Genomic DNA, 15,091 nt, shown 5'->3' with positions numbered 1-15,091 from the left:
GCTCCCATAGCTGTGAGTGGCTGCCTTTTGGGGTGTCAGATGTTTGAGAAGATGGAGGGAACAGAGCACATCAGAAATCCATGCATACTCCTAGCTACAACCTGAACAAATATAATGGAAGTGTTCAGCTTCTGGAGTCCCTAAGTGGCACTGATGGCTCATTCACTCAGCTGCTAACTGAACAGCGGAGGTTGAAGTCTACCCAGAGCCACCTCATAGGAATGGACCAGTGACTTACTTCTGAACACACAGCCACTGAAAACCCTGTGGAGCACAGTTCTATTCTGATGTGTGGGGAGTCCCCATGAGCCACAGGAAACTACTCCATGGCAACTGGCATTTTGAGGGCACGGGTGAGGATGGGGGGATATTCAGGTTTAGGGAAATTGTTGCGTAAGTTCTTAGGTTCTCTCATCAGCAGCCCACAGGAAGCTAAGGATGGAGTAAGCAACAGCTATCATGACCCACTGCCCTGAGGGAGGAAGCTTTTAACCTTGTGCTGCTGAATGGGTAGTCAGCCCACAGTTGTCTGGTTTTTAAAATTTAACATCACCCCAGTTCCCTCACTCTGCCCACCACCATATCCTGAGCCTTAATAGTAGTGTTTTAAAAATTTCCCTCCATTTAGATGGAAGATGGTATTCCTTTATAGATTTCCCTTTGGAGCTATATATATATATATATGGTGGTGGTGGTGGTTATGTGCTGTGGAGTCAGTTCTGACTCATAGCAACCCTGTATAGGGTTTCCGAGGTTGTAAATCTTTACGGAAGTAGAAAGCCTCATCTTTCTCCCACGGAACCACTGATGGTTTCGAACTGCTGACCCTGAGGTTAGCAGCCCGATTCATAACCGCTATACTACCATAGCTCCATATACATTTATCAAAGATAACAGGTACTTCTAGTCTTAATGCCATTGTCCTGCTGTCTAAATTCAGCTCTCAGAATCTAGGTGGTCTTAATTCCATGTTCGTGAGTGGAATTGTAGTGCTGGGGATGGCCAGTCCCTCCTTCCAACTGCAAATGGCAGTTGTCACACTTAAGAACTCTGGGGCTGGTCTTTCCAACACCTGTAACACTTCCTCCTTAAGGTGTGTTCTATCTCCTGCCCTCATCCAATAAGGCCCATTAGCATGTCTCCCCTCCTCCTGGTGAATTTGCATAATTATCCACTGCCTTTTTCCTAGAACCACAGCACACTCATGATCTTTTCCAGTCCGCGTCCCATAATTCTCTTGATTCTATCAGACACACTCACTACAAAGTTTGCCCTCAAATTATTGCGTCATGTTAAACATGTACAGACAGAGAGAAAGGACACACTTAAAAACAGAGAATTAGAGGGGGTCGGGGCTGAACACAGACAAGGCAGTACAAGAGTTCAACCATCCAAGCCCTAAGAGAATTTTATATTGCAGAGTAGATTCCCCAACAGTCAGAATTTGTCCCTGAAGAAGGTTAAACCTTAAACATCTGCTTCAAAAATTCAAACCAAAATGACAGGAAAACAAAACAAAAAAATAAAGGAAGGGGAAAACAAAACAAAACAAAACAAAAAAACAAGAAAGAAAGAAAAGGAAAAAGTAGAAAACCAAAGAACCCTAAACCTAGGGACTTAAAAATTAGAGGCATAGCCTTTTCTCTAGTTTCTCTATTGATATGAAAATAATTCATGCTTCATGCTAAATACAGTATTTACCTTACAAGAACTTTGTTACTTTTGAATAAAAAAAAAGTTTTGTTTTTGTGAATTTTTTTTTTTCAGTTTTTTTTTTTTTTTTTCTTCTTTTTTCTTTTTTCAAAGGAATCCATGCACTGTGGGTCAGAAATTTCTGCTGGCTACATTGGCTGAATGGGGGAATCATTGATTTTTGCCACAATGAATCCTGACTGACAATAGTTGCAAACTCCATACTGAGGGCAGTATAGGAGTCATTTTGTTACTATATTGTGTCCAACAATGTGCCTTTCACCTTTGAAAAAAAATATACCATAATACTAATGGCAGATTTGGTAGCTGTTTTGTTTTGCTTTTTTTTTTTTTTCCCCTTCACTTGGATCAAATACTTTTGACAGACAGAAAAATATCTGTCGCATTATTTCCTTCCTTTACAGCTATTCTAATTTCTTGGACTTGACTGATTTTCCCTTGGGCAGCTTAGGAGACACAAGCTTGTTTTCTGCATTTGGGGTGGTTGGATTGTTTTTTTTACACACTGCCCCCCACCCCTTCTCGTGTGTGTGTATGGTGTGTGCACTCAGGGCCAACCTTCAGGCTTATGGCTTCTAGAACATTCTCTTAATATAGAATAGAATTCAATGACTAGCAACATCACTAAAATTTCACCCAGTTTTCTTCTCACAATTCACTGACACTTGGTGTATCTGAATAGTCCTGTGTCTACCCCCTAAGATGTTAGCAGCCTTCCTAGTTAAGAAGCACAGAGGAGTGGCGGTCAGTCCCCACCAAAGGCCTGTCCGGCACAACTGGATGCCACAAGGTTGGTCCTGGCTCCTAGCTGGATATGGAATTTTTCCCTGCTCCCCAATCCCTCCCAGACATTCACTCAGCAAGCCCAATCAGACGGCTGTTCTGACTTCTTAAACCTAAGGGTTGGGCCTATCTGCTGACTACTTTCCACACGTGCCTGAGAGGCGCTGCTATGTCCCCTGTGGCATGAGCGGGGACATCCCTGTGGGTTCCACCATGTGTTTCTGACAAGCTGGAGGAAGCAATGGTCATTTTGGCTTTTTTTTTTTTTTTTTTCGCTTTTGTCTTCAGAGAATGAAAAGCTTTTTGTAAAACAGCTCAGTGTCAACATGAGTCCTATGGCTTCAATCTCCTTTAAAAAGAAAATCCGTAAGGGTCCCCAAAAAAAAAACCCCAAACAAACAACAACAACAAAAAACAAAGGAGGGGGGCAAATTAATAAACAAAAAACATAAAGAAAAGAAACAAAAGCCAAACCCAAAAAAAAAAAGGAAAAAGAAAAACAAAATGAATAAATTGCTGATATTGCCACAAATCATTAGAAATCTCCTGACATGCTGAAACCAAATGGCTGGAAGTTCAAAACAAATCAGTGACTTGTTTTTTTGTTTTAATTTTTTGTGGCTTCCTTTTGCTCTTTCTGCCCCTTTGCCGTCCGATTGGTGATGTTATTTAAACAGGACCGGATCCCTGCCAGGTGCAGGAGCGAGCCTGCGGCCTCCTTCATCTCCTCATCATCACTCTCCGGCGGTTTTTCCGTGAGTCTCTTCTTGAGGGGCAGCGTGTCGCTGGCCACCTTCCGTGCCTTGGCCAGGTGCTGCCGCTTCCTGTGCTGGGACGTGAACCCGCTGTCTCCCAGGGCCTCCGTGGCCTCTTTCTGGCTGTGTTTCCTGTCGTCCTCTGTGTCACTGTGACTTTCGTGGCTCTGGACACTGCCCTCGCTGCCCTCCTGGCTGCCCTTAGTGGCGAACTCATAGTGGTCGTCGGCCGAGGAGAAGGAGATGGAGTCGCTGGCCGGGGAGGTGCTCCGGGTATTGGCAGACTTGGCACTGCTGTAGTTGTGGTCCTCCTTGGGGTCACCGCTGACCACGGGGGAGCCACACGACGGCTCGTTCTCAGTCCGCGTCCGGCAGCTGGTGATGCCATTCCTGGGGGCAGGGGTGGGAGACATAAAGGGGGTACCGATTAGACATCCTCTGATGGGAGATCCCAAGGTCCCTGGAAGGGGACACACACACACACAAAGTCTGTGTTAAACTACTAACACAGGTTGTTGGTTCAAACCCACCCAGCGGTGTCTGGTGATCGATTTTTGTAAAGATGACAGCCAAGAAATTCCTTGGGAGCCCACTCTGGAACACACGGGATAGGCAAGTGTCAGAATCAACTCCACAGTCCCAGGCCTGGTGTTTTGGTTTGATGGAGGAGACACCAGAAGCCCACCTGTGTTCAAACAGTGGCTTCTTTGACCAGGAAATCCAGCTGTTGGGAAACCTTGGGGTAGCGGGTGATTTGTTTTGAAGATACAGTCCTAATTCCCAACACCTGGGTCATCCCCACTTCTACCCCATCATGGGTAGCACTGTAGCTCGGCCTGTGTGGCTGAGACATGAAAACAACTTCCTGATCAAGTGACGGCACTGTAAACTCCATTTCTCAGATCAAAGCACAGACACCCAGCTGTGTTGGTCCTGAAGAGCCCACCAACACTGTGGGGCAGCAGGTGCTGGTTGGGACACAGATGCTCTCCTGGAGCCACTGTGTTAGGTCTCTTTTGTCCGTTTTCAGCAGAAAGAGTTGCCTGCTACATGGTGGCACCCATCTGGGCATCTCCTCACTCATTCATTCAATCTACAAATTATCATCAAACACCTACTACAAATACAAGACCCTGACGAGGGTCCCGAGAGAGGGTGACTAAGTCGATTCTGATACAGATATGGCCACAAAGATGCTTGCTGACAGTCTCCAATAGAAACAAGTTACAGTCAGACAGACTCAGGAACAGGAAGTCTCTCTTTACCCAGCTCGCAACCTGCCAGGCACTGTGCTCAGTCTGCGTCTGTGACTGCATCTAACATTATAAAGTGGATATTTACACCCTTTACTTACAGATGCTGAAAACAGGCTCTGGAGGAATTACGGGAGTCGGGATCTATCAGATCCTCAAGCTGGAGCGCGGAACTGCATCAGTGGACTAACTCCCACTGTCTCCTGATTCTCCTGTAACTTGGTCCCCTGCTGAACAGTGGTGGTTCGAATCCATCCAAAGATACCTTGGAGGAAAGCCCTGGTAATCTCCTTTTGAAAAACTAGCTCTCCAGAACCGTCTGATCCACAGTTCCACTCTGATACCCTGAGACAGGAATGGCTCTACACCATCAGGGTGTTTTAGAACCTTCCCCTCTCCCCTCCCCTCCGCCCCCCATTCTCCCAATCCCATGACACATTTCTATCAGGGTCCAGTGCATTCCCTTGTCTGTGATGACCTCCTTCATGCCTTTATGTCTGACCTCCCAGTGCTTCCTTACCTGCAGTGTGAATAGTAACTAGTCCCACATATGGGGTTGTGGGGATGAAGACGTGTAAAAGCATGCAGGTGCCTTGACCAGTGCCGGACCCATGCCCACAGGACTGGACCCCCTGCTCATCCTGTGGGTGTGGCCACGATGCTGCCTGGGCTGTGGCTGCCTCCCTGACCATGCCTGGCACACAGTAGGCATTCAGGAGAGAAGCAATCATTGGAGGGGAGGGTTACTTGGAGCCGGAGACAACTGAGGGAGGCTTCTGGAGAGTTCTGTGGGAGATGTAGCATCTGACTTTGAGAACACAGGGCTGGAGGACACGGGCCAGGGTGAGGTATGTCTTAGGGTGCCTGCCAATCCTGCTGCCTGAGGATACATTTCTAAGAGATCTGGAGACTGTTCCTTCTGTTGTTGTTAGGTGCCAGAGAGCTGGTACCGACTCATAGTGACGCTATACACAGCAGAACAAAACACTGCCCGATCTTGAGCCAACCTCACTATCATTGCCACACTTGAGCCCATCGATGCTGCCACTTGGCCAATCCATCTAGCTAGGGGTCTTCCTCTTTTTCTCTGACCCTCCACCCTACCAAACATGATATCCTTCTCCAGCGACTGGTCCCTCCTGACAATATGTCTGAAGGATGAGGGATGAAGTGTTCCTTCTGAGATGACCCCAAATGTACACACGTGTGACTTCCCTTCCAAAGACAGCGTGTAACGTCATTGTTGTTAGGTTCTGTTGAGTCAATTCCGACCTCCAGTGACCCCATGTGACAGACAGAGCAGGGCTTTCTTTAACTCTAGGTTTCCATGACGGCAGATTGCCTCCTCCTGCAAAGCTGCTGGCGGGTTTGAACCACTGAATTTTTGCTTAGCAGCTGAGCACTTAACTGTTTACACCACCATCACGGAAAGTTGTGCAATGACACCACCCTGAGCTTCCTGTGTTTGCTCCACAAGACAAGGCCCTGTTCACACTGCCATTTAGTGCAGCAATGTTCACAACAGCAGAAGGATGGAGGCAGCCGAAATGACCATCAATGGAAGGTGGATACAGAAACCTCGGTGCACACACACAACGGAACACCATGCAACGGTGGAGAATAACAAAGAATCTGCACAACACCTGGTAACATGGACGAATCCGGAGGACATGAAGCTGAGTCAAATCAGTCATTCACAAAAGGACAAATACAGTAGGAGACCACTACTGTAAAAGACAAGATAACATTTTTATACTAAAAGAAATATACTTTGATGGTTCCCAGGGGTAGGAGGGAAGGGAAGATAATTCACAGGTTAGAGGGTAACATGTATTAACTTGGGTGATGGGGAAGGCAAGATGTAACAACATTAGTAAGATATGTTCACTTGAAATAATAAAAAAAATGACTTGAAAAGAAAGAAAAAAGAAAAAGGCCCAGTCATTACTATATCCCCAGTGAGCAACACTACCTGGGCATGTAGTAGGCACTCAACAGATATACTGAGGATGTGTAGGAGCCAATGCAACCAAGAAAAGGCAGTCTGTAAAGATGGCAAAGGCGTTCCATGAACCCACAATTTACTAGACATCCTGGAAGATACAGCTCCCGGGGAAGGTTACGGGGCCCAGCCCCCACCGTTGAGATGCCATTTAGCTTCCTTGCTTCTCTCCTGCCACCTCTGTGGGCCTTGAAGGCACCCGAAGACCCAGCTGCAACCCACACAGAGAGTGAATGGGGAGGAGAGCTGGGTCTCTAGTGCCAACAGTGTAGCAGGGAGTGAGGCTCCGGAGTCTCCCTCTTCTCTATGATCTAGGGTTGTGGTACACTGCTGTGTTCCCACAGTCACGTCCACCACCGGAACTGACAAATGTCACCATCTGACAACCGAACTCATTTATAATTCCCTTTGACAACGAAGGTCAGATCTCACATCTGTTAGATGTTTCACTAGGGGACAGAGGTAGTTCAGCTGGGAGAATTCTTCCCTTCCACATGGGTGACCCAGAATGTGGTGGTTCTGAAGGATAAGCACTGGATGGCAAACAACAAGGTCAGTGGTTCAAGTTCACCAGCTGCTAAGCTGGAGACAGATGAGACTTTCTGTTCTTGCTAAGATTTTTAGCCTTGGGTCACTATAAGGCGGACACAACTCAACGGCATACAACATGCGGGTGATCCAGCTTTGAGTCTCTCTGGCCCATGCCTAGCCAATACCCTTTGTTGGTGGAGACACGAGTGTTGCTATGATGCCAGCAAAGCTTCCAGACTAACAGACTAAGAAGAAACAATTGGCTATCCGCTTCCAAACAGCAGCTAATAAAAACCCTATGAATCCCATCTGCAACTGATGAATGGTAACGATCCAGGATCAGGTAACGTTTCCTTCTATTGTCAATAGGGTTGCTTTGAGTCAGTGGCCGACTCCTGATGGTAGCTAACAACATGATCACTCAGGTTTATTATAATAAATGCCCAAATTGTAATATGTGCATTTGTATAGGGAAGGCCCAGCAGGTTCCAGAAGTTTCTCTGATTCCAGACCTGCATCCTCCCTGCATCTCCCTAGAAAGTGTCTGGCTCACACCCCAGCCATGCCTTGTTTCTCCATGACCCTGAGCAGATTTTAGCTTTACCTTACAGGGCTGTGTGAAAATGAAAGGAAAGTACTGAGGTGCTCCATCACGTTTATCTGGTCTCCTCTTTTGCCATCAGCTGGTTTGCTGTCACTGCGAATGTGGCATGCCTGCCTGAGAAGCCTCATTCTTTGCTTTCTATTCTGGAGGCTTATGGGTATTGAACATAAAGTGAGAGTAAAGAGGCCTTAAAGGGGTTTCTCTGGCCTCACCAGTAAACCCAGCCCTTGTGCTTTGGGGAACAGTCTCTCCCTGTCTGTTTTCTACACACCTCCTGTGTCTTGGCTCTGTCTGGGGTTTACAAAAGTGGCTGGAAAAGGATCACTTTGAGGGGCTCCCAGATTATACTGTTAGGAGCCGTCGAGTTGGTTTCGACCCATAGCAACCCTGCATAGGGTTTCTGAGGAAGGGCTGGTGATTATAAAAGGTGACAAATAAATTTAATTGCACAACTAGTTATTAATAATGATGAAAAGCAAATGAAAGTCTAGTGTTATAGTATCTTTGCTGTTTAAGGTAAAATAATACAAAAATACTTCATCTACTGAACTAGTATAGAAATGTTTGAGTGATCTCAATGAATAAACTGGATTGTTATTGTTAAGTGTTGAGTTGGTTTCGACTCACAGTGACCATGTGACTGAGAAGCGGTTGGTGGGCCTGAAACACAGACCTTTGGGTTAGCAGTCCAGTGCTTATCCTATAAGTGACAACTGGCTTTAAAAACAAAAAACAAAGAAAGGAAAAGATTTTCATCCTTATTTTTAATACATGGTGCTTATGATTTGCCTTCACTAGCACAGGCAAGTACTACATGAGTTTTGAAATCCGACATGGAGAGGGACAGGGAGAGGAAGAGCAACTGAAGAAGAAATCAGGATAGCACTGCATAGAGTGAATTCTTACTGCGAAGGGTATATGGTGTTTGCTCTGCCCTCCTTTCCTTATTCCTATAGTCTTGAACATTAGAAAACAGTAAATCGTTTGGAGGGAAAATACACTGGGACCAAAATAATGACATTGAAATTTAGCTCCATGCTACTGTAAGACGTAAGCGCTGAGTCTGAGAACTCTCTCTCTTAAATGTGGGGACAGGTGAGCATTGCTCATGTTGTGAGGGGCCATGGAGCTGTCCCCAACTCATGTGACCCTGTATACAATAGCCAGATGGGTTATGACTGGACCACTGTGATTGTGATGTTTTTACGGGCTGATTTGCAAGAACAGACTGCCGGGCTGTCTTCCTAGTCCACCTTAGTCCAGACGCTCTGTTGAGACAGGTGAACCCACACTGATGGATGGTGGTGGGTGGGTGTGCAGAAGTGCACTGATGGGGAACTGAACCCGGACTTCCTGCATGAAGGTGAGAATTCTACCCCTGAACCACCAATGGTCCAAACAGCTCTTAGAGAGGGGCCGACACAATCAGAACCCAACAAGGATGCTCTTAAATGGATCAGATGCATGAAAAGAGACGAGAAAAGAAAAGGAGGTTCACAGTCCGTGACTCTGTGTGATGCACTGCAGGGTCTCTGGAAGTTATGTCATCAGGCCATGGTTACCATTTCACATCAGTCACACCGTAGGCCATGAGGTCCCACATCAGTCACACCGTAGGCCACAGGGTCCCACATCAGTCACACTGTAGGCCACGGGATCCCACATCAGTCACAATGTAGGCCACAGGATCCCACATCAGTCACACCGTAGGCCATGGGGTCCCACATCAGTCACACTGTAGGCCACGGGATCCCATATCAGTCACAATGTAGGCCACGGGATCCCACATCAGTCACACTGTAGGCCACGGGGTCCCACATCAGTCACACTGTAGGCCACGGGGTCCCTCTTCAGTCACACCATAGGCCACAGTGTCCCACATCAGTCACACCGTAGGCCACAGTGTACCACATTAGTCACACAGTAGGCCATGGGATCCCACATCAGTCACACCATAGGCCACGAGGTCCCACATCAGTCACACCGTAGGCCACGAGGTTCCACATCAGTCACACTGTAGGCCACAAGGTCCCACATCAGTCACACCGTAGGCCACAGGATCCCACATCAGTCACACCATAGGCCATGGGGTCCCACATCAGTCACACTGTAGGCCATGGGATCCCACATCAGTCACACTGTAGGCCACGGGGTCCCACTTCAGTCACACCGTACACCACGGGGTCTCACATCCCACAAGTTGGAACACGGGCCTCACTCAACATTTTACAGATGAACAAACACAGAAGGCCCTATGACTTGTTCATGGTGGTCTAGATGGCTCCCAAAGATAGCTCAAATAGTACTGTGAAATATGTCCTGGGACCTCAAGGAACTGTTGACAATATTTCTCGACGAAAACAGGTATATAGTTGTAACCCCAGGGAGTTAAAATTGAAATACAAATGCATCTCTTTGGCATTTGCTACAATTACACTCTCCTGAGGTTTTACCATGGGTTTATAATCCATAAATTACACACAAAATTGAGCAGGAAGCGACAAACTCCTTCAATTACTGATAAGATGACACAATGACATTTCTGATGGTGCAGACCTGCAGCATAGACTTGGTGTCAAACACTTCCTCCCATAGGGGTTGTCATTACCCAAAACCCACTGTCCATGAGTCCAACTCGCAGCGACGCTACAGGACAGAGTGGAACTGCCCATAGGGGTCTCAGGGCCTGTCATCTTTTAGGGACGCACACTGCCACCTCATTCTAGGGGCTGTCAGTGCTGTATGCCAAATGCTTCCAGGAAGAAACCAGTCATCCTGAGTATGCTGGACGGCGAATTCCAAACCACCTTCTAAAAAAAAAAATTATTCATTAAAATGAACATGGGGTACGTTTTCAATCGCTGCCATTTTCAGTTTTAGCTGAATTTACATGCAAAGCTACAATTATCATATATTAGCATAAATTAAAGGCACTTGATTTTATTCGGCCTTTACAAGCTTAGACACATGGCTCAACAAACCACGTGCCGTTGATCTCGCATATAAACCTGGTGCTAATTCTCGCATGAAACAGATGGGAAATATCGAACAGAAATAGTGAGAAACCACTGGCGTTTAGCTGAGAATGAGCAAAGCTTGTAACCAGCAAGTTAAGGTGAAGTTTGTGATAGACCTGACCTTTCTGCCGCCTTGTCTATCAGTTCACTATTTGTCAGTTACAGAAGACTCACTATGTGCTGCCTTCGTCTTTCACCTGGTCCACTAACATCCGCTCTGTCACACAGACTGCTGCTGTTATTGTTAAGTGCTGTTGAGTCAGTTCCCACTCATAGGGACCCTGTGTAGGGTTTCTGAGGAGCAGCTGGTGAGTCTGAACAAGCAACTCTGTAATTCAAACCGACCTTGCAGTCCAGTGCTTATCCTGCAGCGCCACCCCAGGACTCCTAGACTGGAGGTTGCTAGATATGGTAAAGCAGATATCCCTTGGGGAGCTCTGGAGGATCTGAATGAATGGGGCTGTAGAAACAGTGTCTGGAGGGAGTGAGGTACTTCTGTCTAGAACCAACCACTGGTAAAAAGGCCTGAAGACATGATTAGAGTCTACCCCCCTTCCAGCAGGCTGGCAGAGCACTCTTTGGAAGGCATTCTTCCAACCCTACTACTTAAGAGTTTGATAAAGTAAAGTGACATGTGTTCCAAAGCACTGCGGACCTCACCAGAAATAAGGGGAATCTGAGAGCCTCACATACATGCACGCACGCATACATACATGCACACATGCTTACAGCAGGGGAGGGGAAGGCCTTCAAAAAGTTCAAGGGAAAATTCTATTTATCCATTAACTTTTTCAAGCTCCCTCACACGTACAAATTGACATAAATAAATAAACAAAAAAAGCCTCCTGAAACATGAGCAGCAGACAATCATGAAAGTTAGCATTTCCCTGAAGCAAATGCCTATCCCAGCCCTGGGACAGGAACCCACACTTAAGGGTTGTGAACTTGACTTGATGGTAGTGTGTTTAGGTGTGTGGCAGGAAACAGATATTGGGAACACTCTGGAGTCCTGGTGAGATGCTGTGAATAAGCACTGGACTGTTAACCACAAGGTCAGTGATTCAAACCCACAGATCGCTCTGTGAAACCTCATAAAGGGTTCCTATGAGTCCAAACCAACTTGATAGTACTTAACAACACTTAAAAAAAGAAAGAAAGAAAGAAAGACAGAAAGAAAGAAGAAGAAGAAGAAGAAAAAATATACATTAAAATTATCTTTTAAGAATGAGGGAAAAATACATGCTTTAGACAAAATTTAGGGCTTTAACAAAAGGCAGGCCCTCACTGTAGGAACTTCACCAGCCGCTCCACAGGAGAAAGATGAGGCTTTCTACTCCCATAAAGATTTACAGCCTCGGAAACCCTATACAGGGTCACTATGGGTCAGAATCTTTTCTACGGCACACCTCCACCACCACCACCATTTGTTGTTGTTGTTAATGCCACAGAGTCAGTTCCGACTCAGAACGACTGCTGAATAGGGTTTCCGAGGAGCAGCTGATGAGCCATCTACCTTGTGGTTCAAACCGACCTTGTGGTTCAGTGCTTATCCTACAACTCCACACCAAGACTCCAGCAACATAGAAAACAACAAGAATAACAATGCCTAAATGACCTAGTGTGACACTGTAGGTTCAATACTGGACAGCAGTTAGCAGTTCAAAAAACCCACCGGTTGCTATGAGTCAGAACTGACTCTACATCACTAACAACAAATGACTTAATGGTTATACGTTGGGCTGCTAACCACAAGGTCAGCAGTGCAAACGCAATAGCCATGCTTCAGGAGAGAGAGGAGGCATTCTACTCCCATAAAGATCCACAGTCTTGGAAACCCTACACAGACGTGACTGTGAGTGGGAACTGACTCGAAGGCACACAGCAACAAATGGCTCAAAGGAAATCAAATCCAGAGCAGAGCCAAAGTCTTTGACAAATACAGCATGTTCAGTTGGGATGAGGAGAGACTTAGAGTTAAAAGTATTCCAAGGGCCCTGTATTGATCAAGAAGACATTGAAGATATTGACTAACGCTTTAAAATATTCATGGTAAAATTTCTAGCGTCAACACTAAAAGAGCCATAGAATGCGTAAATTCTCAATCATTAGAAAGGAAAAAAACTGAATAAGGAGTGGGCGTATCTTAATTCATTTAAAATAATGGCAGAAAGAAAGAAGAGCCCAAGAAATGTAGGACAAACAGAAGTATAAGATGATAGAAACGTTTAAATGGGCAAGGAATCATTAACTAAAAGGGAAAGGTCAGTAGCATGAATTTTAAGAAAAGGTTGCATACTGGTTTATAAGAGACAAACCTACAACACGACAAAGAAAGATTCAAAGTAAAAAGACAGACACCGCTGTATCATGCTGATGTAGCTATATTAAAACCAGATCAGATAGATTTTTCAGGCAAAAAATCGTTATTATAGATAAAGAGTATCATTAAATATTCATAAAGGTTCAATTCACCAGGACGATGTAACAGTTTAAAACCTGGGTGCTTCCAACAGGATAGCTTCAAAACATAAATAGCTAAAACGGTAAGAGTTATAGGGAGATGATGTCAATTCCACATGCTAATGAAGATTGGAATACATCATTTCCAATATCAACTCATCAATCATTTGCCTTTTTCCCCTCTGTATTTTTCTCTCTCTCTCATATACATACATATGAAGACAAACACAGTTAGTATGTAGAAGATCTGATCTAATGGACATATGGTGGTGGTGGTGGTTATGTGCCGTGGAGTCAGAACCAACTCACAGTGACCCTGTACAGGGTTTCCAAGGCTGTAAATCTTTACGGGAGCAGAAAGCCTCATCTTCCTCCTGTGGAACAGCTGGTGATTTCGAACTGCTGACCTTAAGGTTCGCAGCCTAATTTGAAACCACCATGCTACCAGAGCTCCTAATGGACATGTGAGGGAACCTTAAAAAATTCATGGGAAAACAAAGTCAAAAGACAAGAAAAATTTTCCACATGCTTTTTGAAGCCCCTTGGAATATGTAAAATGTGCTAACAATGGTGAAGGCATATTCCTTTGAAGTGTACACGGAATATTTTAAAAAAGTAAATTATACTAGGCCATATAGAAAACCTCAACAATTTCAAACAAGTGGTATCTTACGATCAATTCCCTGATCACAATGCATTGAAGTTAATAGCAATGCTGAACAAGTAACTATAAACAAAAATAAAAACACAATTATTTGTCTTTCGGTTTGAGAATATACTTCTAAAATGTCTATGGATCAAAAGAGAGATTATGAAGGGTATTAGAAAATAATTTACATTGGATAATGAAAAGATACCCAGTCTTACGGGATGCAATCACGCAGCAGTTTGACCAAGATTGAAACTTTAAACATATTTTTCTTCTTCTTGTTTTTTTTTTTTTTTAGAAAAAGCAAGGTTGAAAATTAAAGTATTCAATTTAGACAACTTGAAAGAGAATAAATTCAAAGAAAGTGGAAAGGAAATGATATATATACACACACACACGTTGTTGTTGTTATGTGCCGTGGAGTCCATTCCAACTTTCAGCAACCCTGCACAGGGTTTCTGAGGCTGTGAATCTTTATGGGAGCAGAAAGCCTCACACACACATACATATATATATAAAATCAGGTAACTTTCAGTGGAAGGAATAGTGGTACAAACAGCTGAATGACAACCTTCAGCCAGTGAAAACAACATGAGATTAAAGAGCTTTCTGCCTGAACTCATTGAGGGAGACTGACTCTATCAGGTGTGAAGTCAGAGAACTTTACTCCATTCCTGGTATGGCGCTGTAGGATCAGCATTGGACTGCAAACCACAATGTCAGCAGTTCAAATCCATCAGCTGCTTCTCAGAAACCCTATACAGGGTTGCTGCATCAGAACCAACTCGAAGGCACTTAACAATGAGAACAAGGTAAATCCAAAAGGAGCTCTGGTGGCCTGGCATAATGAGTTATTCACTGGGCTGCTAAACACTGGTCAGCAGTTTGAATCCACCAGCTCCTCCACAGGAGAAAGATGAGGCTTTCTATTACCGTAAACATTTATAGCCTCAGAAACCCTATACACAGTGACTCTGAGTCAGAACTGACTTGACAACTGAAAACAAGAAGAACATATAGTATATATAGTAGAAATCAATGAAATAGAGAAATGTAAAATAAAACCAAAACAAAGAAACAAAACACAAAATAGAATGTGATACTAATCCTCTTCAATGTGTCTACCAAATGATTGTCATTTCTACCATATGACTGTCCTACTCAAAGTGATTAATAGCAATACCAGTCCATTCCAGCTTACCAGTTTATATGAGGTTCCCATTAATGGTGTTTTAGTATTATTCATATTTACATATCAGCCACTAAAGATGAAGAAACTGAAGAATTTTACCAACATCTGCAGTCTGAAACTGATAACACACGC

General features: G+C 44.7%; 1 protein-coding gene across 2 annotated transcripts in view; it reads right to left on the bottom strand.

Moving 5' to 3' along the window:
- Positions 1–2,907: 2,907 nt before the first annotated feature.
- FOXN3 (forkhead box N3) overlaps positions 2,908–15,091 on the bottom strand; it is a 523,145-nt gene continuing 510,961 nt past the window's right edge. For both annotated transcript variants that reach the window (XM_006839582.1, XM_006839583.1), the window contains one exon: positions 2,908–3,641. In XM_006839582.1, coding sequence (XP_006839645.1) covers positions 3,104–3,641 — 538 coding nt within the window. In that variant the 3' untranslated portion in view covers positions 2,908–3,103. The remainder of the gene's footprint in view (positions 3,642–15,091) is intronic.

The sequence above is a fragment of the Chrysochloris asiatica genome, unplaced genomic scaffold (genome assembly GCF_000296735.1).
Source record: "Chrysochloris asiatica unplaced genomic scaffold, ChrAsi1.0 scaffold00025, whole genome shotgun sequence".
Lineage (NCBI taxonomy): Eukaryota > Metazoa > Chordata > Mammalia > Afrosoricida > Chrysochloridae > Chrysochloris > Chrysochloris asiatica.
The sequence above is the reverse complement of the archived record's forward strand: the minus strand, read 5'-3'. Positions and strand labels throughout refer to the sequence as shown.